General features: G+C 38.3%; 1 protein-coding gene across 6 annotated transcripts in view; it reads left to right on the top strand.

Annotated features, from left to right (window-relative positions):
- COL14A1 (collagen type XIV alpha 1 chain) overlaps positions 1-23,839 on the top strand; it is a 128,202-nt gene that overhangs the window by 89,649 nt on the left and 14,714 nt on the right. For all 6 annotated transcript variants that reach the window (XR_012626126.1, XM_074848689.1, XM_074848524.1 and 3 more), the window contains exons 35-45: positions 2,396-2,473; positions 2,748-2,834; positions 7,082-7,135; positions 7,537-7,632; positions 8,882-8,935; positions 10,105-10,158; positions 18,485-18,538; positions 19,449-19,520; positions 21,362-21,397; positions 22,735-22,801; positions 23,306-23,494. Coding sequence is in view for 5 of the 6 variants with exons in the window: in XM_074848689.1 (XP_074704790.1) it covers positions 2,396-2,473; positions 2,748-2,834; positions 7,082-7,135; positions 7,537-7,632; positions 8,882-8,935; positions 10,105-10,158; positions 18,485-18,538; positions 19,449-19,520; positions 21,362-21,397; positions 22,735-22,801; positions 23,306-23,494 (841 nt within the window). In the remaining variant the exon portion in view is untranslated. The remainder of the gene's footprint in view (positions 1-2,395; positions 2,474-2,747; positions 2,835-7,081; positions 7,136-7,536; positions 7,633-8,881; positions 8,936-10,104; positions 10,159-18,484; positions 18,539-19,448; positions 19,521-21,361; positions 21,398-22,734; positions 22,802-23,305; positions 23,495-23,839) is intronic.

Raw genomic sequence — 23,839 nt, 5'->3', positions numbered from 1 at the left:
AGGCAGAAATAGAGAGAGAGAGAGATGGATAGATGGATGGATGGATGGATAGATAGATAGATAGATAGATAGATAGATAGATAGATAGATAGGACAAAAAGGGGATTAGGCTAAAGGTTCCTGGCCCTTTTAACATCCCTTAATAGTGAGGTGTGTCTGGATCAGGCACTCCAGCCAGAGGAACGAAACCTGATCATGACATGCAGCAAGTAATGTTTATTATTCCTTCAGTGGGATTTAATGAAAAATCCAGCTTTAAAACATTGTTTATTTACAATTCACAAACCTTCTCTTTATTGATGTTTCTTTTTTTTTAAATTTAACTTGTTTACCTCTGTGTGTATGTACTGTTAAAAACAGTAACATGTGATGTGGTCTGGTCTTGAAAAGTCTTTGCAGAACTGTAGCCTGATCAGATGAGGATAGGCAGACTTTTCCATCTTAATGGTTTTGCTTACAGGACTGGATATTTAGAAAGCAAAATCGCTGTGAATACAGAGAATTATGAATAAATGTTTAATGGTAGCAAAGAAGGCTTTGTTTGGTTATTTAGCTTGAGTCAGAGAAACCCATATAATATATTAGAATAAGGATACTGAGTCATTCAACATTTGGATGGTTTATGCAGCAATTCAAGGAATGTCTTATTTTCTATTTATTTTACATCAACTTGCTTTATCACTATGGATCTCTAGATTGTCTAATCCAGAGAAAACGAATGCATATACATGCCTGGACTGCATAAATTTAGCCAATACTGTCAACCTTCTGTTGTTCAGGATAACAGAACAGCTTGAGATGGACTGTGTTATGGAAAAAATGGCAGTACTACTTACTTCTGAACCTGAGTTGCTTTCTGCACGACCAGCTCAGGTGTTTCTGCACTCCTTTTCTGGGATGTCTTATTTGCTTAAGAGTAGTATCATGCAAATGCCCAGGGTCATTCTGAGTCCCAGAGCAGTATGTTCATGCATGTTCAAGTGCTACTGTGCTCAAGCTAATAAGTCCTCCCAGAATTAGTAGCTTTGGGACATGTAGCAAAGAGGCATCCAAGTGGCTACACATGGAGCCAGCTTGCATTGGATGTAGCCAGGGACACAGACTTGTTGGACTCGGGACAGACCTTTGTGGAGCCAAACCAAGGGTCCAAAAGCTGCCTTCATGCTGCACTCCAGCTTTCTAAGGTGTTTGGCATGGAACCAACTCACATGTGTCTGCATCTGTAGTACAGCATATCTACAAACCAGCTAATCTGCTGGCAGATAAAAAGAATTTGTATGTGTATGAAAGTATTTCTTTGTTTAAAAAATAATAGTTGATTTATATAAGAAAAAAAAAGAGGGAAAACTGAAGGTGCACATATGTAGTTCATTTTAACAGCTTTAGAAGCAATGCAGTTTTAAGAAAGTCTTAAAATTCACTCTTCTGTTCTAGTGTTAAAATAATGCCACTGAAAATAATAATGGGAGCAAAACCAAAGAGAGTTCTATCTGTAGCAGTTCATCACATTTTTTAACATGTGGGGTTAATTTAATGGGATGTTCTGTTCCCTTCCCCTCTCTATTCAGTATGCACATAAATGAGGCATGGAAAAAGAATAGAAACAGTAACAGAAGAAGGCTTCATCTCTTCTAGACCCCTTTGTTCAGTTCAAGGCTGTAAAGGAGACAAATTGTTTTTACCATTGAGTCCTACTTAGTATATTGTTTCTGAGTACCTAGCAGCCATTAGTTTTACCCATTGTGTGTGTTGTAGATTAAATTCTTGTCCAAACTGTGTTCCCAGACCTGTGGTGGGAATTCTCTTTTCTGCCTAGTGTTGTCATGTGTTGAGTGAGCTTTTCACCATCCTTAAACTTTCGTTGCCTGGGGAAATAGGGATAAGAGAGGACATATTCTGAAGTAAAATAAAACTGGAGAAGATGATAAATATTATTTGTGGCTCAGCTCCAGTGTAAGTAATAAGCTACAGGAGACCTTGTCCTAGATAAAATCTGAGCACCAAACTAGTGGGTTAAGAGAAATTACTCAATTTTGAGCTGAGCTCTCTTTTGCCTGTCTCTTGATGCCTTCTTTGCTAGAAAAAAGTTTTGGGAGGCACCATTGGGCAAAATCAGGAATTTAATCAAGGAGGTGGGGATAATTCAACAAATACCTGCAGCATTTAACCTTGAACAGCTTGCTCAATCCACGTAGTGTCTGATAGTTCAGACATGTTGGTTAGAACACAAGCCTTTTACCATTTAGGTTAGTGTATTTGTGGCTAGCTGCTCTAAGTCAGATAGCCTTTTCTCTGTCTAATCTGGGTGCTTGAATTAAGGTAGCTTTTCTTGCTTCATTCTGCACTGATCTTACAACTAAAAGTGATCTTGTACATCACCTTTGTTTTGAAACAGTTGCAGTTACAGATGTTTGACATTGTTTGTGCTACCTCATGGGCCAATCGAGACAAATGCTGTGAGCTTCCTGGCTTGGTAAGAAACCTCTTTCAATAACTGTAGAATTTACCTTTTACTTTCCCTTTCATTGAGACAAATGTTTTAATGGAAATGGACAAGTTAGGAGTTTTCAAAAAATCCCAAGTCTGCTTGAATTACTTGTTTTATTGAAAGTCAATGTGATGTATGTTTCTAAATCAAGCAGGTGCTTTTGAGGCATCTGTGCAGTACTGTCTTAGATTCATAAAATTCTTAACTTCTAAATAAAAGTTTTGGACATCATTCTCTTCCTATCTTGACCTTCCTTTAGAGAGATGAGGAAAACTGCCCTGCCCTTCCTCATGCTTGTTCCTGTTCAGAAGCTAATAAGGGTCCGCTTGGACCTCCTGGACCACCGGTAAGGTTTTATTTAGGCTTGTAGTCAACTGTACCAAATAGTCCACTGGCCACCTTTATTCCAAGACATGTGAATATACTGCCATTGTATAACTAATAAGGTTAAATTAGGATTTTAAGCATTGACAAAAAGATAAAATTACATTAAATTTATACCAAAGATGCCAAGTAATGTGCCGCAAAAAACCTCCTCACTCAATAAGTGAGTCAAATTTTTAATGGTTTAATCTAGACCTGGAGCAGTTAAGGTAATCTTTCAGACCCTGAACCCTGTTACCTATCTGTAGCATTAATAGATATGTCATAGTTAGTGCCATTTGGTTTCAGTTTTTTAAACACCTGCTATCTGTCTACTCTAGCATACATGTATTTACTGTAGCTTGGAGTTTAGATTTCTGAAATGCTCAGTTTACAGCATGCTTATGAATTAAAGGTATGGGATGTGACAGTGCCTCTTGTGTGGTAAAAGGTGAAAGAAGGCTTTCCTCTCTTAAAAGCCCTACCTAAGAGCTACAGTATTTATTGGAAAGCAGAACTGAAAGTGCTGGTTCTTCTGAGAGCTCCCAGAGACAGAGAGATACCCAAAAGTGTTGAGGAGAGCAGATGAAATGAACTGGCTTTGGTGAAAGTTGAATTGAAGTTTATTCTAGCTTGCCAGTGAATGATGCAGTACACACTGTCACAACTTCTCCCTATACTTCGTGGTGTTGCTTTGATGGCACTCATCTAAGTGTTTACTTTGTAAAAGTTAAATAAGTGTATATCTAAGTTCCTTGCATAACCAATGGAACTAGATAATCTCTAGACAATTATTTAACTTTTCTTCCTTCTCAGCATAGTATCTTAGAAAGATGGGATGCATGTCCTTTCTCTTTACTGACTTGTGGAAAAACTCAGAGAACGGATCAGACCAGACAACTGCGATATGGGTCACTAAAGTTAGATAACACAATCTCGTATCCTAAGGCTGATTTTTAGCAGTTTAGAAAAGTTGTAGGCTCTGTTTGCAATGGTCTATTATTGGTTTGGTTTAATGAGAATCTTAACTCAGATGTTTGTAGAATGGTGATGTGTTTTTTCTTTTACAACTAGATTGATAACTCTGGTATCTTAGGGTTGCTTGCTAAGTTAGCTTGAGATGTGGCCCTCTTGTGAACAAGTTTGAACTGCATGTTTCTCTGCTCATACTGTGTCCTGGATGCTCCAAGAGCATGTTTTGAAGAGAAAGAGCCAATGAAGAATGTGAAGGAACATAAGTTTCTGAAAAGGTCAAAGTATGCAAATTACATGAGATACATGTTCAACATCAAAATTAATTTGCACGTAAGACATTCATGTAGTAGACCCTAGCAGACATTTATCCTAGTAACAGCTCAGATGTTAGTCTTTCTGCAAGAACTGTTCCTCAAGCTCTAGTACAAAAACTTGAAAACAAACTTGGGAGAAAATTCGCTGAAGAGCAGTATCTTGAGCAAGGAAAAATTATTCTGTTCTCCTATTTGAATGTAGGTAATAAATCAAGTATGGATTAAGGTTTTATTTTCTGTATGTAGGTGTCCAATTTGTGTTCTGTGAAAAAGACAATGGGATAATTCACACAAAAATGCAACTGAAATTGAGTAGTTTGACCACATTTCACAGTAAAATGAAAAATGTTTTAAAATTCTTTGACTGGAAGGATGCATATTACTATAGTTCAAAATGTATGCAGATCAGGAATTGGCAAAGCTTAATCCAGCAGTAAAATAATGTACTTCTATTTTTTACATTTAGGATTAACAATATTTTGAGTAGCATAGTGCCATGCAAGAGGAGGCTTAAAATCAAGCAGAAAAATCACTGCCTAGTCAGAGAGGAGTATGTGATTCTGGAACTCAGCCTCTTAGGAGTGATGCTTTTTTTCCAGAGAGTTAGATGGCATAGCTCTGGAAAAAAATAAAAGGCCTAGGAAAAAACAGAGCAAAAGAATAAAGTCAGTGTTCCTCTCTGTGCCAACCAAAAGTCAGAAAGTCACATGTGCTATGTCTGGTCAATACGACTCCAAGTTGTTAAAATGTCATGTGACTTTTCTCTAAGCCAAGGATTTTTCTGTTTAAGGGATCAGGATTCTACCATGTAGCCAGTTTTAGACATTAGACTAAATTACTCCAAATGAAAGGCTTCCATTTGTTTGGGGTAGTATCTGGAAATATTTTTTAAGCTCTTTTAGGAAGTGGGTCATTTTGGGTAAGACAAAGTATTCTTTAGAGTTAAGATTATCTGGCAGATTTCATTATGGGATATTGTTTTTATGACTTAATCTGTGACAGAATTTGATCATGTTGTCTGAAGTTGCCCACGCAAAGCAAAAGTAAGATAACACACAAACCTGATGCTTGCATTTTGAAAGGAATGCTGCAGAACTGGAGAAGATGAGGAAGGAGAAAAGTTATTGGAAGACTGGAGAAGTTTAATTGCAATGAAAACCTTTCAGGGTTTCATAGGTTTTAACTGTTAAAAAGAAATAAGGAGGTAACTTGATAAGAGTTGATTAAGAACTGTTTCTGGGGGAAAGCACTGGCAATTAAGAAGTTATTTAAAATAAGAGAAAAAGGTATAACAGGAATTCTTGACTAGAAGTAGAAGCCAAAGAAATGAAAAATTTGAAATTAATGACACAAGTTTAGAAGTGCTGGGGAATAACCATCAAAACAAGTTTATTAGAAAAATGGGGGAGGCTCGTCAACTTAAATCAGTGCTTTTCTGGAACTTGTTCTTTTACCAAGCAAAAGTTACTGGGCTTAAAGCATGGATAAGTGTATCAAACTGAGGGTGAATTGTAAAACAGGATTTAATGGCTTATCATCAGGCTATTTTAAAATATATATTACTACTCAGTAAAGAAGTAATCTGTTTCTGAGTACAAAATGGGAGAAAACTGTGTGATTTTGTTTATGTTAAAAAGTTGCAGTTATTTTCCTGAGCATTTGCATAGGAATTTTTAATCTGAGAAAGGCAGAGGCAGGAGAAAAAGGGCAGAGGGAAGCTGCTGGACTGGAATGCAGAAATGTGAGGACCTGGAATTTGGGAACTGGCAACTGGAACATGGTTCTGTGGAGAGCGTGGGATGAGATTTTGGGGTCAGAGCTGACCGTGATGGAATGGGTCTTGGCTGTAGAGCTGTGGGATGAAAGTGGGAAGACTGAAGGGGCTGGGGAAAGGAGTAGAAAACTGCTCTGTAGTCACACATATGAAGACTGTATCATGATAGCTTCATTGAAGAGCAAGAGTAGCCTGGTACTTCCAAACATTTCTGTTATTGGCATTCCTATTTAAAGTCTCATTGATACTACATATGCATTTAATCTGATAAGCATATTTTCTATTTTTATTTCTTTAATGTAACTGCTGTTATTTTTATAAGTACTTATTGTTATTGTAGCCTCCAAGGAACACTATTCAGTTATGATGCCTAGTTGTACAAGATCCTTTTTGAGTACAAAGAAGGGCAGAATTGCTGTAAAGCTCATATCCTAAGAGATTAAGCAATATACTCAGGTGGAGTAAGAGGGGAATGGATCTGAATAAAGTGAAAAAAAAGTATATTTATGCTGTCCTAGAGGACAAAGCACATTCAGCATGTATATGCAAAACACGTTCATGGCAGCCATCCATAGATATATGCAACTCCGGTGTCTCAGATGATACTAATAAAAAAGGCAACAGTTGGTTAAAAATGATTAACAGATGTAGGCACCGCTGAAGAAAGCAAAAAAGAGAAAAATGGGAAAAGAGTATTGAGAGCTAAGAGTAGCTCTCAATTAAACCATGGTAAGTCTAGTAGATCCTGGAGTTGTCTTGGCTGGAAAAATATTCCTGAGTCATTGGAAACTCAGCCTTTAACAATGTGGTGATCTTGGGGAGAACAGACAGATGTGCAGAAGGTTTCAGCAACTGGAGAGGAACCCATGACAACATGTGTACATTTCCATCACTGTGGTAGCTTTCAGTGTTATTTTGATGCTTACGTGGTGTGCATTCTTGGCTCTAGAAAGTAATCACATCTGTGTTTAAATCTATTCCTGCATACGGTCACACTCAAGTATGTTCTCAGTTTAATTACTCCCGTGGAAGGATATGGACAGTATATTTACTGATTCCTGAACACTGATTCAGGAATAAGAAAAAACTGTTTGGCCTTCTCTGGACTTTGTTTTTGTTTGTTTGAGAGTTCTGGTTTTCAGCAAGTCCTGTGCTTGTGCTTCACAGGGTGGTCCAGGTGTCAGAGGTGCCAAAGGTCATCGTGGTGACCCAGGTCCAAAGGTACTTTGTACAGCACTGTACAGTTGACAGATACACAGGTTCTTGGTTTATCTCTGCAGCATGTAAACCTTGAAATGAATTCCAGATTGTCTCTGATGTCGCTGAGGAAAAAGCATAGTGAAATGCCATTGGCGTTTGGTGTGTCTCTTTTCATAACAATTTCTTGTCCTGTTTGTTCCTTGATAAAAGATATAAAATTCAGAATGCTGCTGTCACAGCATAAATCTTCATTTTTTTGTATTTATAAAGGAACCAGGCAGTTTTAAATTGAACCCTAACTGTTCAATCAAATGTCAACCCATATTTCAGATGTTTTTGAGTCTATTGGTATTTAATTCTTCAAACAGAAGCTGCCTTTGTCCATATGATAAGAGTTTAACTTATGTCCTGTGCCACTATAGGGACCAGATGGACCTCGAGGTGAAATTGGTGTTCCTGGACCGCAAGGACCTCCAGGACCACAAGGACCCAGTGGACTTTCTATTCAAGGGCTTCCAGTGAGACTTACAAAATCAATGGGGTTCTTTCCTGGAATGTTTTGAACAGTACATATCTTAGACTGGACCAAAATATCTTTTGGTGTCCTGATCAGAATATGAATTTCAATATTTGAGGTGGAACCGTGGATTTGGGTTTAACCTATAGTGGATGTGGGTTCAGTGCCAACATTCCTGTTTGTGTTTGGATCTGAACTTTTAGTTAGCTGGGGGGATTTGATTGCAAGTTGGATATGACCCAGGTATTAGCATACAAGCCTGGATACAAGTGAAAAAAATTGCATTGGGGTTGTAACATGGCCCCAGACCAAAATGTTAATATTTTATCTTTTTCTGATTGTGATAATGCTCATCGTAGATTAGTTCTGACTTGAAAGGTATACCCAAGCAAGAACACTATATTTGCTGCCAAAATTAAACAATAGTATTCACTACACTTACAGAGTCTGTCATCAGAGGAGATGATTAGGCCTGGAGTTTACAATGTTGTTGTGAAATAAGTCTCAGAATTTCACCATAAAGACACATTGGTAGAATAATGAACCAGCAGCACTAATCTTGTTTCATGTACGTCTCTGGTAGATGGGTACACTGAAGCCTTGAAAGGTAGTAGATACATATCTTTTCTGGCTAAACTTTTTTTTCAAAATGTACTACAGTATAATACACTTTCTTCGGTTTATCCAGTCTATGTGATGCTGCTGTACAATATAATGAAGTGATTTACCAAAACTGTATATTCTTAATGATGCTGTCATCAGAGAATAATACAGAATACATTAATTATAGTAGTTATTTCATAGAGAAATTGTGTTTCTCCATAAAATTTAATGCAAAATAGTTTATGTTCTAGAAAAGTATATGTTTGGCATGCATATGTACTGTAGAAACACATCTAGTTTCCATAGAAAACCATTGGTTTCATCATTATAGGAAATACTTCTGAGGACTGAAGAGAAACAGATTCCTTTGAGCAGAAAAGAAAATCACTACCTTTTTTAATAACATAATGGCTATAGTTTTGTCAGGTTAATTCTGAAGTCTTTTAAAATGAGTTTTATTTTCTATATTTGTAAATTCTTCATTTACAGTTTTGCAAATGGAGTCTGTAGTTTTGCCTTCAGCAGGAAAAATAGTCTGTTTTCTTATTGGCTGGTTGGTTGTTTTTTCTAAAGAAGCTGAAAGAGACTATTAAAAATGGGAAAGTAACCATGTATTTGGTTTACTATGTGTGATTCTTAATTTGCAGGGGCCACCAGGTGAAAAGGGAGAGAAGGGAGATCTTGGTTTTCCTGGCCTGCAGGTATTCCCTAAGTTACTACTTAACCTGTCACTTACTAAGTTTGAATGTTGAATTGACATCATTGTGACTTTAAGGCACATATCCAAAACTGCTGAGAAGCGTGTTGTTGGGGTGAATTTGAATGAGATTTAGAATCAGGAATCCAGGGTATGCTGGTGTGCAGTGACCAAATCATTCAGGGCCTGAAGAACCGGTTACTTTCTTGACCTTGTTAAACACTGAAATTGGGTCTCTGTAGACTCAGATCCACTCTTAGATTTCTGCTTACACAGTGAATAATTAGCATTTGCTTGTTTTCACCTTAAACCCATTAAATTCCTCCTGGAATTATCTAGGAGAACAGATCAGGCACTTAATCTTTTTTGATGCCATGTTTCACAAGATTCTCAAAATCTTAAAAAGCTGTAGGATTCAGTGAATCTTACTCAGTTTGGTGCCTGGTATTTAGTCTAGAGATTGCATTCCAATTTTTTTCTGCTTTCCAGGATCGTTTGCTCTTCCCTTTTCAGATGCTCCTCTTCAGCTTATATCCCTCCAGTAGTTGTTGGTCGTTACCAGATTCCCCCCTCTTGTTCATATGTGCTAGGAATAATAAACTAATACAGCCTTTCATCATAAATCAGTTTTGTTAGTCTTCTGGACCACTGCAGTAATGGTCCCAGACTGTTGCTCTGCAGTCTTCATGAGCCAGAGTGACATTTCATCCGAACAATGGGGAACTGCTGGATGTAACCTGTAATCCTGCTCAGGCAGGTATTTACCCTTTGATATTGCTGCACTGACTACAGACAATATGGTAACAGACTCCATTTTAGAAATGAGAGAGAGAAATAGCAGTTGTATTTTTAGGTTGAGGTACTGACAACACAACACAAGAATGATGTAGGAAATCAAGCTCTCTTTTCAGCTTAGTGACACAGGAAGCCTGACTTGACAAAATTGTCAATGTTATTAAGAGAATTGTAGTGAGGTGGTATGAAACCTGTGTATTTTAACAATGTCTGTTTAGCCATCTTTCATTTTGCAGAAATACCTTCTATGGCCCCACCCATTATTGAGCTCCTTAGTTCCATTTATCCGAAAGCATGTCATACAGTTTCACTGAAAGGTGATTTAGTTGGATTCTGTTAACCTGATCTCATCATTTGCTCTCACTTTATAATGCTTAGGGTGTCCCAGGAGCATCAGGTTCACCCGGAAGGGATGGAGCTCAAGGTCAAAGGGTAAGGTAAAATGAACGTGTTTTGCATTTGTTTTAAGAGTTTTCATTCCATAATGGATATGTTTTCCAGCGTGATTGATTTATTATAGTTTGTGTCACTTGTAGTCTGTCATTTCTGGAGACCCATATCTCTGTGCCAATCAGCAGAGAAGTCCGATAGGGTGGAGTATCCTTCCATCTGGTGGATGAGGGTTGAGAAATATTAAATGAGTAATGGGGAGCCATGCACTGTGTTTGTGTTTAATGCATTTGATAGGCATAGATGTCACTGGTGTCCAGCACTGCCAATTAGTCCATTTGCTTATATGTTTAAAATCAAATGGTGGTTAAATGGTACATAATTAGCATGCAATCCAATGCAATGATCTAAATTTTCTTTCTAGCTAATTAATGAATAACAGACAACAACAGGAGAATTTAATATTTGAATGTAAAACAATACCTGTAGAAACTGCTGACACGAGGAAAAAGTGAAGAATAATATCAAAATTTAGTCTGCTTCTTGTAGAACAAATGAAGGTACTTACAGTTTGTCTGGGAATTGGTAAAAAAATCTTCATATTCATCTGTGCAGTTAAACCTGTAAGTCATCCTTTCTGTCTCCTTGGGGAGAATTTTGTTTCATTATTAGACAGGCTCTGGAAGATTATTGTTAGCGTAGTACTAGGTTCCTGTCTACAGCAGAAGGTCATTATTAAATATGACTTTTCAGTTTCACTTGAACAAGATTTACATATTCATGATCCTTTTTTGGATACGTGAATATAACTTCAGAGGAATCTGGACCTTCTTTGGATTTCTGGCATTAACCTGGGACCTTATTATAAAAAAACATCCCTATAGCGAAATGTGTATTTGAGTTCACTATTATGAATTTAAGAATTGGCATATCTTTATGTATAGAAGAATTCCACTGAAGTTACTGTAGAATTTGGGCAATGCATAGATGTTTTTTCTCTAAAATCAAGAAAATAAAGTAATTTTATTAAGATACAGATTTACACAACATTATCATCAGATGAATAACCTTCTAATCAGATGAATGGCCTTCTAATTTTCAATTAAGTTGTGAAATGTGAAGGTAAATATATTCCTTTTCCTACTTACAATACTGTGATGCCTTCTTCTGTATGGAAGCTCATTTTTGCATGTTTTTAATGTCTTATTTTTGACTGTATTGGAATTTTTTTCTCCCTAAGTTCCGCAAACTTGGTGTCACCTGTTCATCTCCAGGTTAATAAAGACCTGGAGCCTGATGGATATTTAGATTTTTGCTACCATGCTGTCTAATCTTGGTCATAGCCAGGTTGAGGTGACTTGATGCTAGATGCTGTACATGTGAGTGGTATGTGCCTCCTCTGTCTGCATTCCTGATGATGAGGAACACTGAGCATTCTGCAGCTCAGGGAGAAGAGAACTCTGTGTTTTTACTTCATTCTGTAGCTAACTATATTTAGCAGTGGAGACTCTCAGCCATGTTTTAATGTCAGCCAGCAGTTCAGAACTGGTCTAGTTCTCCCACGTGGTAGTCAGCAGGTTGTTGCAGAGAGATGGCATTTCTGAGAAAAACCGGGGGGAAGACTAGTGCAGCAAAGGCTTTTGATATAGCCTGGAAAGGTCATGCAGTGCTTATTCTGTAGAAGACTTCAATCTTGCCTATAATAAAGCAGGGCAATTACATAAATTGCTAGTTTTTATAGATATGATAATAATGCTTTGTTCATGTATTCACTTTCTTCTGGTGTTAATCAAAGGAGCTGGATAAATAGCCTAGATCTCATAAAATTAGGTCTGCTAGCCTGTTATTGTCTCTGTGTGACCCTTGTGCAATATTGTCCAGCAGTAATTATTTCTATGGCAACAAATAATGATGTTATACTAATTTTATGGTGTTGTAACGTATTTGATTCCTGTGAAGTTATGACAACATAAAATTGCTTTTAATGGGTGAAGATTCAAATCAATTATTTCACCGCAGCCTCTTTGAAGGCTAAGCACTAGAGAAAGGCATAATTCTAAAGGGTGTAACTGCAGCAACAGCAAAGGGGAACTGGAAAATTCCCGAGAAGTAAATTGCCTTTTAGTTTAATTGTTCCCTTTGTTGGACTTCCTCCTGTTAGCCAAGATGCCAAACTGTTTTGCAGCTATTATACTACTAGAACCGAGATTTTCTATGTTATTCTTAGCTTAGCCATCATTTCCTCATTAGTATTTATTGTTCATTGAAATCTTTTAATTATAGAGATACCAGTGCTGTAAAGTACTTAAACAGATGGCTAAATCACACTGATTTTAATAGGAGTTAATAATGGGACTGATATTTACTGGGAGATCTCCAAGAGCTTTGCTGAACTGGGGATAGTGTGATATTAGACTCAAGAAGTCCTGGAATGGAGATTTTTTTCCTTCCAGTTGCTGGCAGTTGGAATCATTTCACTTTTACAGTTCTTTTTCCTTCCTTTTTGTTTTGATTTCTAGCATTCATAATTTCTGGTTTTATTGTTGAAATCAGTTGAGAAATGGTCTTTTTTTTTTTTTTTCCTCCCTCTTAATGTTTTAATTCAAAAGGTTCTTTTTGTATTTCTGAACTTCCCTTTTTAGTCTCTGGTTTATTTGTTTTTCATGGTTTTTAGTACCTCATTAAGAAATAGAGCGTATCCCCTGTCAGTTGTGTGAATTCATACGAAGGTCATTTTCATACTGAAATACCCTCACTATGAAAAATAGTGGGATGTAATAAAAATACCATTTGAAGATTGAATCAGAGTAAAAAAATACATTGTCTGATAATAAAGCACACTTTTTGAATATCCATTATAATACTTTAAAACCTGTCCAGGAACTGGTTTAAATCTACATTTCAGACTCCACATTAGGATCAGTCCCCTCCCCTCTCATCAGCTTCCAGTTATAAAAGAGTGTCATAAAAGATTTTATAAAATAGAAGAGGGTTTCTTTGTATTTTATGGCTGGGGCTGTGATTGTTTGGTGTCCTCTCTTACTGTCCCATATCTGTAGCTGGCAATATAGAGAGGTTTTACTAAAGAGAACAGATTGTGTTTCTCCACCAACTCTCCCAAGCATATCATGTTGAAAGATACAGCTTGAATTGCACATGCAGGAGAATCCAAACCGACATCATGCTTCTGGTGAGCACGTAGACAGTAATTAGATTCTCTTGTGCTTTTGGTTCATCTCTTTCAGCCAAGAGTATAAAGTTTGGAAGCAGACTGAGTCTGACCCTTGTTTAGATGTGTAGATAGAGGGGGGAAAAGTCTTCCCTTTCCCATATCTCCATGGCTGCTATCCAAGGTCAGGTCACAATTGCAATCCCTGTTCTTTCTTGTGAAGTGCAGGCCACCTGAGAGGACAGATCTACACAGCTGCAACAAGAGAAGCCTAATATATCATCCTGAGTGGCAAGCATGCTCTGCTTGATGAGACAATGTAGGGAGGGATCTCTATCATTCTGAATCTCAAGTTTGTATCTCCTGTACCTGTGACACTGTCACTACTCACTGGGGTGTCTTCTCCTGGCCAAGCTTCCCCTTGGCAAAGAGGCATCGTTCTTACTTAGCAGGTAAAAAGTTCTGGAGGAAGGTCTGTTGGATGTGATTCCCTATGTCTGCTAGGAGTGGCAGAACTGTCAAATGTTTGATTTCTCTTGCTCAGCTGCTGAGCTAGACTGGAGTCCAGAAGCATTGGGGTCCAGAAGCATTGACCTTCCTTATCCTTCTTGAAGACACTGGTCTGCAGTAAGATATCCCTAACTGGTAGAGAGGATGATTCAGTCTCTTAAACATTTCTTCAGCTCCTAATGGCTCCTGTTCAGCTCACTCTTAGAGCAGGAGGGCAAAGAGACCATCTGTGGGACACAAAGCCTGTGTCTAGACTAGTAAATTAGATATTGCCAGAACATGGTTTTGAGCATTGGCTAGTGACCTATGCAGTCTAGTGCTTATCATTCCTCTTGGCAGTGTTGGGCTGGGCCAACTACAACTCTTCCAGCACATTGTTCAGGGGAGAGCATAGATCAGAAGCCATTTCCAGTAGGCAGTTTAAATGAACAGTTTTAGTGGGATTTATAGAATCATAGAATTAAGGTTGGAAGGGACATTCAGAGGTCATTTAGTCTAACACTTTCCTCAGAACAGCTCTGATCGGATCAGGTTGCTTACATCCATGTTAAGTCAAGTCTTGAACACTTCTGAGTATGAAGATTCCATAATCTCTCTGCTATTTATTTGATTTCTTTTTCCTAGTGTCTAATCATCATTTCCCGTTTCCAGTTGTGTCTGCTGCCTCTTGTCTCATCACTGTGCACCTCTGAGAAGAGTGGTTATATCTCTTTTTCCTCCGGTTAGGTACTTTAGACAGCAATAAGCTTTCCCAAGCAGAGCAAACCCACTTCTTTCAACCTTTCTTCATATGTCCTGTGCTCCGACCCCAGACCAGCTTGGTGATCCTCCACTGGATCTGCTCCATTATGTCAGTCTTTCTTGTACCAAGGATACCAAAACTGGACACAGGACTCTAGAGGTAGTCTTAAAAGTGCTCAGAAAAGGTGAAGGAGCACTTCCCTGAACCTGCTGCTGAATCTGCTGGCTATACTCCTACAACCAGACTGTGATTGGCTGCCTTTGCTGCAGGAGCATGCTGATGGCTCATGTTCAACTTGTTGTTCCCTAGGAATCCCAGGCTCTTTTCCACAAAGCCACATGTACATTGATATGAGCTGTGTCACATCTTTTCTCGAAGAACTTGTTTCATTTACAAGCAAAGGCATAGTCAAAGGGACACAGAAACACAAGGAAAAGAGTATTATCTTCCAGATGTTAATCTTAATAGCACACTTCAAATACTGGAGAAGAAATATGACTGATTAACAAAAGATATGCAGTAAAAGAACAAAAGAACATAGAAGAATTAATACTAAAATAATTTCAGACTATCTGCTTGTAGATAGCACTGGTAGTTTCACAAGGGAGAGATGACATGCTAAGTCAGCATTATTGTGTGTTAAGACAGAACTAGCCTATTTTAATTAAATAAAGGCTGTGTGTTCTGAGCAATATTTCAGAAAAAACCCACATTTTTGCTCTTTTTCTGGGTTAGCTTTAAAATAGCTCATGCTGGTGCAAAATCTTTTACAAGCTACACCTTAGATTAATACACTGAGATACTATTTAGTAATGCTTTTCTGATAGTCACAGTGGTTTATCTTGAAATAAGGGACATTTGTTTTTCAATTTTTTTATCAGAAAAAGAAAAATGAAAGATGAAGCAGGCACGGTCCCAGGCTGCAGGGTTTTTTTAGACACATTCAAAGGCTGTGAATGAATATCCTTCAAGCCTGGGCTCAGTAGCTTCAGTTGAGGTTTTGCCAGTGTCTAGTCCTACTTGAAAAATCACCTCTCCACAAATACCCCAAACAAATCCCAGGCTACCGAAAGCTAAAGAGTTTCTAGTGGAGTGAGCAGCAGCCTCCACTGACTTTAGCAGACTTGAGATTTTACAGGGATTTAGCTGGTGCCTATATTCTGTAATACCATTTGTATTCTGGCAAATAAAACTCCTTATAAAAAATTCTGTCATAGCTACACTGTTTCTCCATAATTGTTTTTCATGCCATTAGCAAAATATGCCCTGATTTAAGTTAACCTTCCAAAATAATAGGCATCTTGATTCTAAACCGCCCTACATCTGAGGTCACACATCAAAATCTGTTCCATCCTGCTCTGGGACATGCAGCTCCATGGAGGAGATTCAGTGCCTCTGTACAGAGTCATTCCTATCTTGGATGTGACTGCATCAGAGAGAAAGTGCTGTTGTGCTAAGTATTTCCCCCAGTCATTCTGGAGATGGATAAACGAAGTTGAGACTTCAATAAATGGGAGAGTAAATAATACCTTTAAGGCTTCAGTGCTCTGAATACAACTTTGTGAATTCTCACAATGCTCTATTTTCTTCTACATTACACAGACCAAAAATAATGGGAGAAAGAGCAAGAAGAAATACATTCCCAGTTCTCCTGCTAACTTCATGGTACCTACTAATCTCTGCCCACTACTCACAAGTTCAGAATGAGTATCAGATCCGTTCTGGCCATCAGATGGTCTGAATAACATCATTTTCAAACATGTTGGCAGCACAGACAAATATCTTTTGTCTTTACCTGCATGAGGGAATAGGTATTGCCATACTCTTTCTTGAACCAAACCTCTCTTTGACTTCATTTGTAAATACCAATTTTCACATCCAACAAATGAGGCGATTTTTTGTGTCCAAGCGATACAGACATAGTGCCAAGAGAACTGAATCCTAGGAGAATAGACAGGAGATGATTCTTGAGCAGCCAAGAGTAAGAATACTGCTCAGAAGAAATAGTGAAACATATTCAAAGAAAATGTAGTGGTTCTGATCATACTGTTAGTTCTACTCTTTGACTCAGATGGGAGAAGGGAGGGATATACAGCGTTATTTTTCTTTAGAAGTTTGTGTGAATCCACACTAGATGCTAAAGGCAGTGGAAAGCTCTCCATTTCCCTCCTCCCAGTTAAATTAAGCCCTTGACAGGGTCCAACCAGTTTTCATCCTGCTTTAGGACTGATCAAAAAATAAATGTGGATTTAAAATCTTTACTTTAAAATGTGAAACATACTTATAAATATGAAGTTATCAGTCTTCCTGAAGGACTGCTACAAAGTTTAGTTTGCATTATCTTTAAGGGACTTCCATGTTATTATAAAACTGCGAATAGCTATCATTGAATTTTTCAGAACATTGTTCACAATTAAATGCTTCTTCCAGAGAATATCAGAAACCATGTTTTATAATTTTAATATATTTCAAAGTTGCTGATACCAATCTCTGTTTCCTCTAGAACCACCAATTCTGAAGACTGAACACACTTTCCTTTGCAAATGTATTTAATTGAGCTAGGCTTGCAATCTTTTCTCTGTCTTAAACCTACTTAAAACTACTGTGATAGAGACACTACCAGTATCTTTATTTCAATGCCACTTAGCTGTTACATTTGCTTTAGTTCTTATTGTTGGTACTTGAACCTTCGGGAACCATCTGACTACAACTGTGAAATCAGAAAATATTTCCTTATCAAGACTAGGGATGCATAGATGACATAATATGACTTGACTATGTGGCTTATTTTATCATCAAAACACCTTTCTGGTGGAATTTTAAAAAATCCTTTCCAGGTAGGTGGCAGATAATATTCTCCAACCAGTTTTTTAATGCCATATGATAGCAGGTTTGAATCATAGTTTCCAAATTATGTAAAGCATAACACTAGTAGTTCATGCTATATTCATTACTAAAAACATGTCAAAAATAAAGTTTTAGAAAAAAAGTACAAAACAAAAAAGATGTGAATTTTTCTTCTGAAGCTCTATGAGATACTGAGGCCTAGAATGTTCTTTACCGTGTCTGTCAGCGTAAACACTTTCAAACCCTCTCTTTCCTTCTACTCTCACCTCCATATTCTGGTCTTGAGCCAGAGATAAGATCGTATTTATCCTTTTTAGGCTGTGTAGTAATTAAAGAATTGACTTATCACCAGGCTTTTCAGAAACCTGTGCTTTATAGCATGTGGATACAAAATGTGCCTATTGGTTAATTTACAAGAATACTTTATTAATAGTGTATTTTCTTCTACATCTGGTCAGTCTTTTTTCTATGATTTGCTTGCTTTCCAGTTTCCAAGTTATCTTTAGTTTTTGGCTCTCATTTCTGGAAGCTCTGAAGCACGTTTATAATGTAAAACACATGAGCATTCCTGCTGCTTCCTGAATCAGGACCTCGGTGATAGCTAGTACATATGTACAGTACTGCTGGGCAGAGAGATAGACTCTCAATTGCCATCTTTCAGCACTTGATCAATGGGACTATGAATAGTTACAACCAGTGAGAACAGATGTAAAAGTGTGACCCATCTTGTGGTAGAGAAGTTTGACAGCAAACACTCTCATTTACCTCACTACAGCAGTGTTATAAGTGAAATTTACTCCGAGGTGAAAATTGCCAGTACAAAGAGTTTTTGATTTCTTCTTCTTACTTCAAAAGTTTTGGGACACTGGTTGGATTTTTTCAAAATAACAGCTATGCTATAGCTCCTTTTCAGAAATAAACCCTCCCCAGGGCAAATAAGGGAATTTTCATCTAAGAAACCACTACCACCAGTTATTAATTTAAAAAAAAAACCCACAACACAAATAAAAAAAGAAAAAAAGGTCTTTTAGTTGACATGGAACAGATTCATGAATTACATAGAAAAAGCTGATAAAATTGCATATATTTCTCTTTTATAGGGCCTTCCTGGCAAAGATGGACCCACAGGCCCACAAGGACCCCCTGGCCCAATGGTGAGTATTGCCCATGGAATTCATTACTGTAAAAATCAGGAAGATTTTGGGGGATTGTAGGTCACTGTTATCTAGACTTCAGTGGAAAAACCAAAGCCAAGGGTTCTCCTTGGAAGTTAAAATTCTCATGACTCACAGGATTGGCAAATAGCTGCTTGTCCAGTGTAATTTCTTTCTATTCTTACTTAGCTCAAGACAAAATGTATCCCTTGGGAAGGGGAGACAGACAGTTGTTCCATCAATAGATTGATAGCTAGTTCTTAGTCAAGTAACTGCACTATATAAGGGGAATTAGTGCTCTTAACATTTGAATCAAGACTTTCTTTTTGCAAGGAATTCAAATTAGGTTTGTTAGTTGAAGTGAATCACTAAGTTCTGCTTGGTCTAGAGGCTGGAGGTGAGTGCAGGTATTCAAATGTTCTCACAGAGTAATAAAGACAGCAGAGGCCACATTCAGCTTTCAAAGTGACATGTGTTGCCTCCAGAATCTGTTTCATCCTTCTCAGCTAGGGCAGTTAGGCAAGTTTAATGCCTTCTTGATAGATTCAAGAACTGTTGATGGTATTGAGTATTCTCCAAGCAGTCATGTTCTTTTCACAAAGAATATTTTGAGTCAGCAGCCCTGAACATCACAGGATTTAATCTTGTGGTTCAGCAGTCTGTGCCTGTTCCAGAAAGCAAGCAACATGAGTCCATTTTTCTCAAGTGCTTTTCTCAGAGGTGTGCTTTCGGTGCTCTTCTTCCTGCAACGTGAACTTCCTAGTCCTCTCTCCCATCTCTCTGGTCTTTGACTGGCAGAACTGCCTGTTCTGTGCACTTCCTCTCCATCACACAGTTATTTCTCTCATCAGAATTCATGGATGTTGATTATCATCACCACTAAGTATTTTCTTTCTCTTTTTCCATGTAGGGCATACCTGGTGCTCCAGGTGTTCCAGGTGTTACCGGAAGCCAGGGGCCACAAGGTGATGTAGGAGCTCCTGTGAGTAAAATTAATTAATATTGCTATATTTGCTGTTGTGCATTAATTGGTTTCTGATCCTGGCTTCACTGTTTTACAGAACTCCTCAATATTTATAGCTTATGATCTGTTTGCAGTTAGTGCTTAAGGGAAACATCATATTGGTCTTTCTTTGTTCATTTTTTATAATTAAAGTTATTTGTGGATCTTACATACAATGTTTGGAATATAGGGATTAGAGAGTCAAAACACAAGGTTAAAACACAGAGGTTAAAAACATAACAGTATGTGAGTTTGTAGTCTGTGTGTAATTACTTTCTGCTTTTTTTCCTTTGCACTTCAAGCAACTCTCAGGAAATTAAAGTATGTCATTTATTAACCTGAATATTTCCAAAATATTATTCTGATTTTTAAACTGTGAAAATATTGCATAAATAAAAAACTGGCTTTTGTGGTTACTCTGGGTTTGCATCAGGCAACTGACTGGGCTTTTTCTATAATGTTATTATAAATCTGACCATCAGTTTCATTGAATAGAAAATTACACCCTCTATACTGAAAATAAGTATTAAGAACCTCTAATACTAAGTTTGTCTTTCAGATATTATTTTCTTTATAATAAAGAAATCCAAACGGTTTAACTAGAAGAAAGGAATACAACTATAAAATGAGTGTGTAAATTACATAAAAGAGAAGATTTACAGTGGATATCTTTTTCCCTGTAACAGTTCAAATAATATTATGTATTAACATTTTAACATTTGACCACTTGGTTAATTAAAAAGCCTGCTCAATTTTTTTCCAATGAACGTTCTATTTAATTTTTAAAGGCATCAGAATATGTACTTATGACTCGATTTGTAGAATAGAATATTTTTTTTTTTCAAAATTCAGTTTGCTTTGGAGATTTAGTCCAATGCAAGCATTTTTATTTGGTTAAGTGGAAATTAAATGACTGATAATATATAAGCAAAGGTAATAACCTAATGCTCGGTTCTGCATAGTTTCTAAGTGTAATCATGAAGTCTACTAAGGAGATTTGATGAGCTATGGAACTTATTACTATCAATGTATAACATGCTGACTATTCAGTTCCTGTCCAAACACATGTTCCAGATATTGAACTAAATTTCCTAGAGTGTAGATATTCCTGTGAGTCATACTAAGACCTCTGCTGTGAATGTATAGACACTAGTAGTTCCGAAAAAAACAGTTAAGTGGGTGAAAAATTACTGAGTTTCAATAGCTGTCTTTCCCTAAAGGTAGAGTAATAGAAAAGAGGCCTAGAAATAATCTTGCAGTCTTTGTAGGAGTTCCTTCTTTCCCAGGATAGAATAAGCTGTGCTTTAATGATGCATCCAGTCAGCTGGTTACCTCTTCATGCAGATCTTTCCTCGCTTCAGGAGTTCCTGTGAGATGTCTAGCCTGCCTCAAAAAACCTCCACTAGTGAAGTTGTAACTGCCCCAGACAGCTTGTTCCTAGTGGGTGAAGAGCCTTGGTGAAGCAAATGCTACAAGTTTCAGACTGATATTTTGTGTTGCATCAGCCTTCTCTTCTTCAGTGATAAATAGATCCATTTCAGCCATGTGAAATGCCATATGGCCTGCCCTTGCTGCAATTTTAAACAAGAGAATTCAGTGTGTGATGAACTCCTGAGAAAGTCATTGTCTTCATGTAATTGCCAAAGATGAACATTTTGTTGTGTACTGAAATGGAAAAAGTATATTCGTTATTGTCACATAGCCTCCTGAAACCTTATTCCTTGTTTGTTTTTTCTCTTATTGTGATGTTGCAAGGGAGACAATGTTTAGGGGTTATAAATTTTGAGCAAGAATTAATTTTGTATTGAAACTTTCCATAGGGTCCTCCTGGAGCTAAGGGTGAAAGGGGTGAGCGGGTAAGTCTATGTTCATGTTAGCCACCATTTTTTTTCTGTTCTGGCCTTCTGTCTCATAAAAAGCTTTCTCTGACAATTTGTTTCTCTGTGTTTACAGGTACAATAGTTTTATCTGTGCAATCAGTCAAACTTTCCTTCTTTTCCAGACATTGTCTTATACATAGCTACGTTAATGTGCACCCTCAGTAAGTTTGCAGATGACACCAAATTGGGTGGGAGTGTTGATCTGCTCGAGGGTAGGGAGGCTCTGCAGAGAGACCTGGACAGGCTGGAGCGATGGGCTAAGGCCAACTGTAGGAGTTTCAATAAGGCCAAATGCCGGGTGCTGCACTTGGGCCACAACAACCCCCAGCAGTGCTACAGGCTTGGGGAGGAGTGGCTGGAGAGCTGCCAGTCAGAGAGGGACCTGGGGGTGTTGATTGACAGCCGGCTGAACATGAGCCAGCAGTGTGCCAAGGTGGCCAAGAAGGCCAATGGCATCCTGGCTTGTATCAGAAATAGCGTGGCCAGCAGGGACAGGGAAGTGATCTTACCCCTGTACTCGGCACTGGTGAGGCCGCACCTCGATTACTGTGTTCAGTTTTGGGCCCCTCACTACAAAAAGGACATTGAATTACTTGAGCATGTCCAGAGAAGGGCAACGAAGCTGGTGAAGGGTCTGGAGCACATGTCATACGAGGAGTGGCTGAGGGAACTGGGGTTGTTTAGTCTGGAGAAGAGGAGGCTGAGGGGAGACCTCATCGCCCTCTACAGCTACCTGAAAGAGGTTGCAGAGAGCTGGGGATGAGTCTCTTTAATGAGGTAACAAGCGATAGGACAAGAGGGAATGGCCTCAAGTGGCACCAGGGAAGGTTTAGACTGGATATTAGGAAGCATTTCTTTACAGAACGGGTTGTTAGGCGTTGGAATGGGCTGCCCAGGGAGGTGGTGGAGTCCCCATCCCTGGAGGTGTTTAAGAGTAGGGTCGACATAGCACTGAGGGATATGGTGTAGTTGGGAACTGTCAGTGTTGGGTTAATGGTTGGACTAGGTGATTTTCAAGGTCTTTTCCAACCTAGATGATTCTGTGATTCTGTGATTAATGTTTTGAAGGTGAGAAGTATGTGGCTTTAAGCACGTCCCCAAATCTCTCATTAGGGTTATCTTCTCAGACCTCTGTTCGCTGGCTAAAAACAGAAATGGGAACCAGGGAAATCGCAAAATTTGTTTGGCTTTTTTTCTCATCTGTGAGGATATAATCTCTCAGGGACAATAAATGTCTTTCATTGCTCTAAGCATTTTCAAGACAGAAATGATGCAAAAAATTGTGTTATGACACTGCTGCTGTTGTTATCCAGGGTGATCTCCAGTCCCAAGCAATGGTGCGTGCTGTTGCTCGTCAAGTGTGTGAACAACTCATCCAGGGTAAGTACAGCAATGGTTCATATGCTTCTATCTCTAGAATGGATCTTTTCCTGCCACAATTACTTATAGATATGATGCTTTTCAGAGCATCCAAGGGGATCTGTTCATTTTAGGTTAGGCAGGATTTATGTTCCAACTAGATTTATGTTCAACTGGATTCATATCCAAGTAGAGCTGATTAGCATCAGGCATCTAAAAGAAAGCCTGAATTGTCTCCAATCTATTGTAGTATAAAGAAGCTTCTGCTGTAACAGTTTTAGATTCTTATAGACATAAAATACAAAAAAAACCCCAAACATCAAAGCAAGGAAATAAAATTCTACACAATAGTTCTTCCGCTTTTCTGTCTACTCCCTAAACCACTGTTTCTCCACCAAGTGCAAAGCTTCATATTATCAAAGAACAACAGACCACAGCCTTGAGGACCTGCCAGTGCTCTGTACAAACTTAGCTGAACCAAATTCTCCACTGCAACTTGAAAATGAGGACATTGTTTCCTAACAGGTCATATGGCAAGATATAACTCAATTCTGAACCAGATTCCAAGCCAGTCTGTCTCAACACGAACCATCGCAGGACCTCCTGGTGAGCCAGGTCGGCCAGGGGCCCCAGGGCCACAGGGTGAGCAAGGATCACCAGGCATGCAAGGGTTTCCAGGAAGTCCTGGTCAACCAGGAAGACCAGGAGAAAGAGGTAGGTTGTATTTTTTGTACTTTGCATACAAAAAATTTACCTCCCTTTCCTGATATATTCTGATGGCTTTTGTCTCCTGTCTAAATGTGAGAAAAACATTTTTTTCATGAGTTGATTGGTGAGCTCAACGCAAACCATAATGAAAGCTCTGGAGACTCTGTCATGAAGGTAATGCAGGTTTTGCCAGGTGTGATTCGGCAGGATCAGACAGAGGTTTAATGCCTAAACCACTGAAGATTGGTGGCATCTAACTGGGCACATCCCATCACATCATGCTTTCATCTTAGGACTCTGAAGTGAGCTGGAGCTATAAATATACAAGCAAAGGAGTTTTTGGAGAAAGCC

Source organism: Strix aluco, chromosome 1 (assembly GCF_031877795.1).
Source record: "Strix aluco isolate bStrAlu1 chromosome 1, bStrAlu1.hap1, whole genome shotgun sequence".
Lineage (NCBI taxonomy): Eukaryota > Metazoa > Chordata > Aves > Strigiformes > Strigidae > Strix > Strix aluco.
Note: the sequence above shows the minus strand (reverse complement) of the source record. Positions and strands in the feature narration are given on the sequence as shown.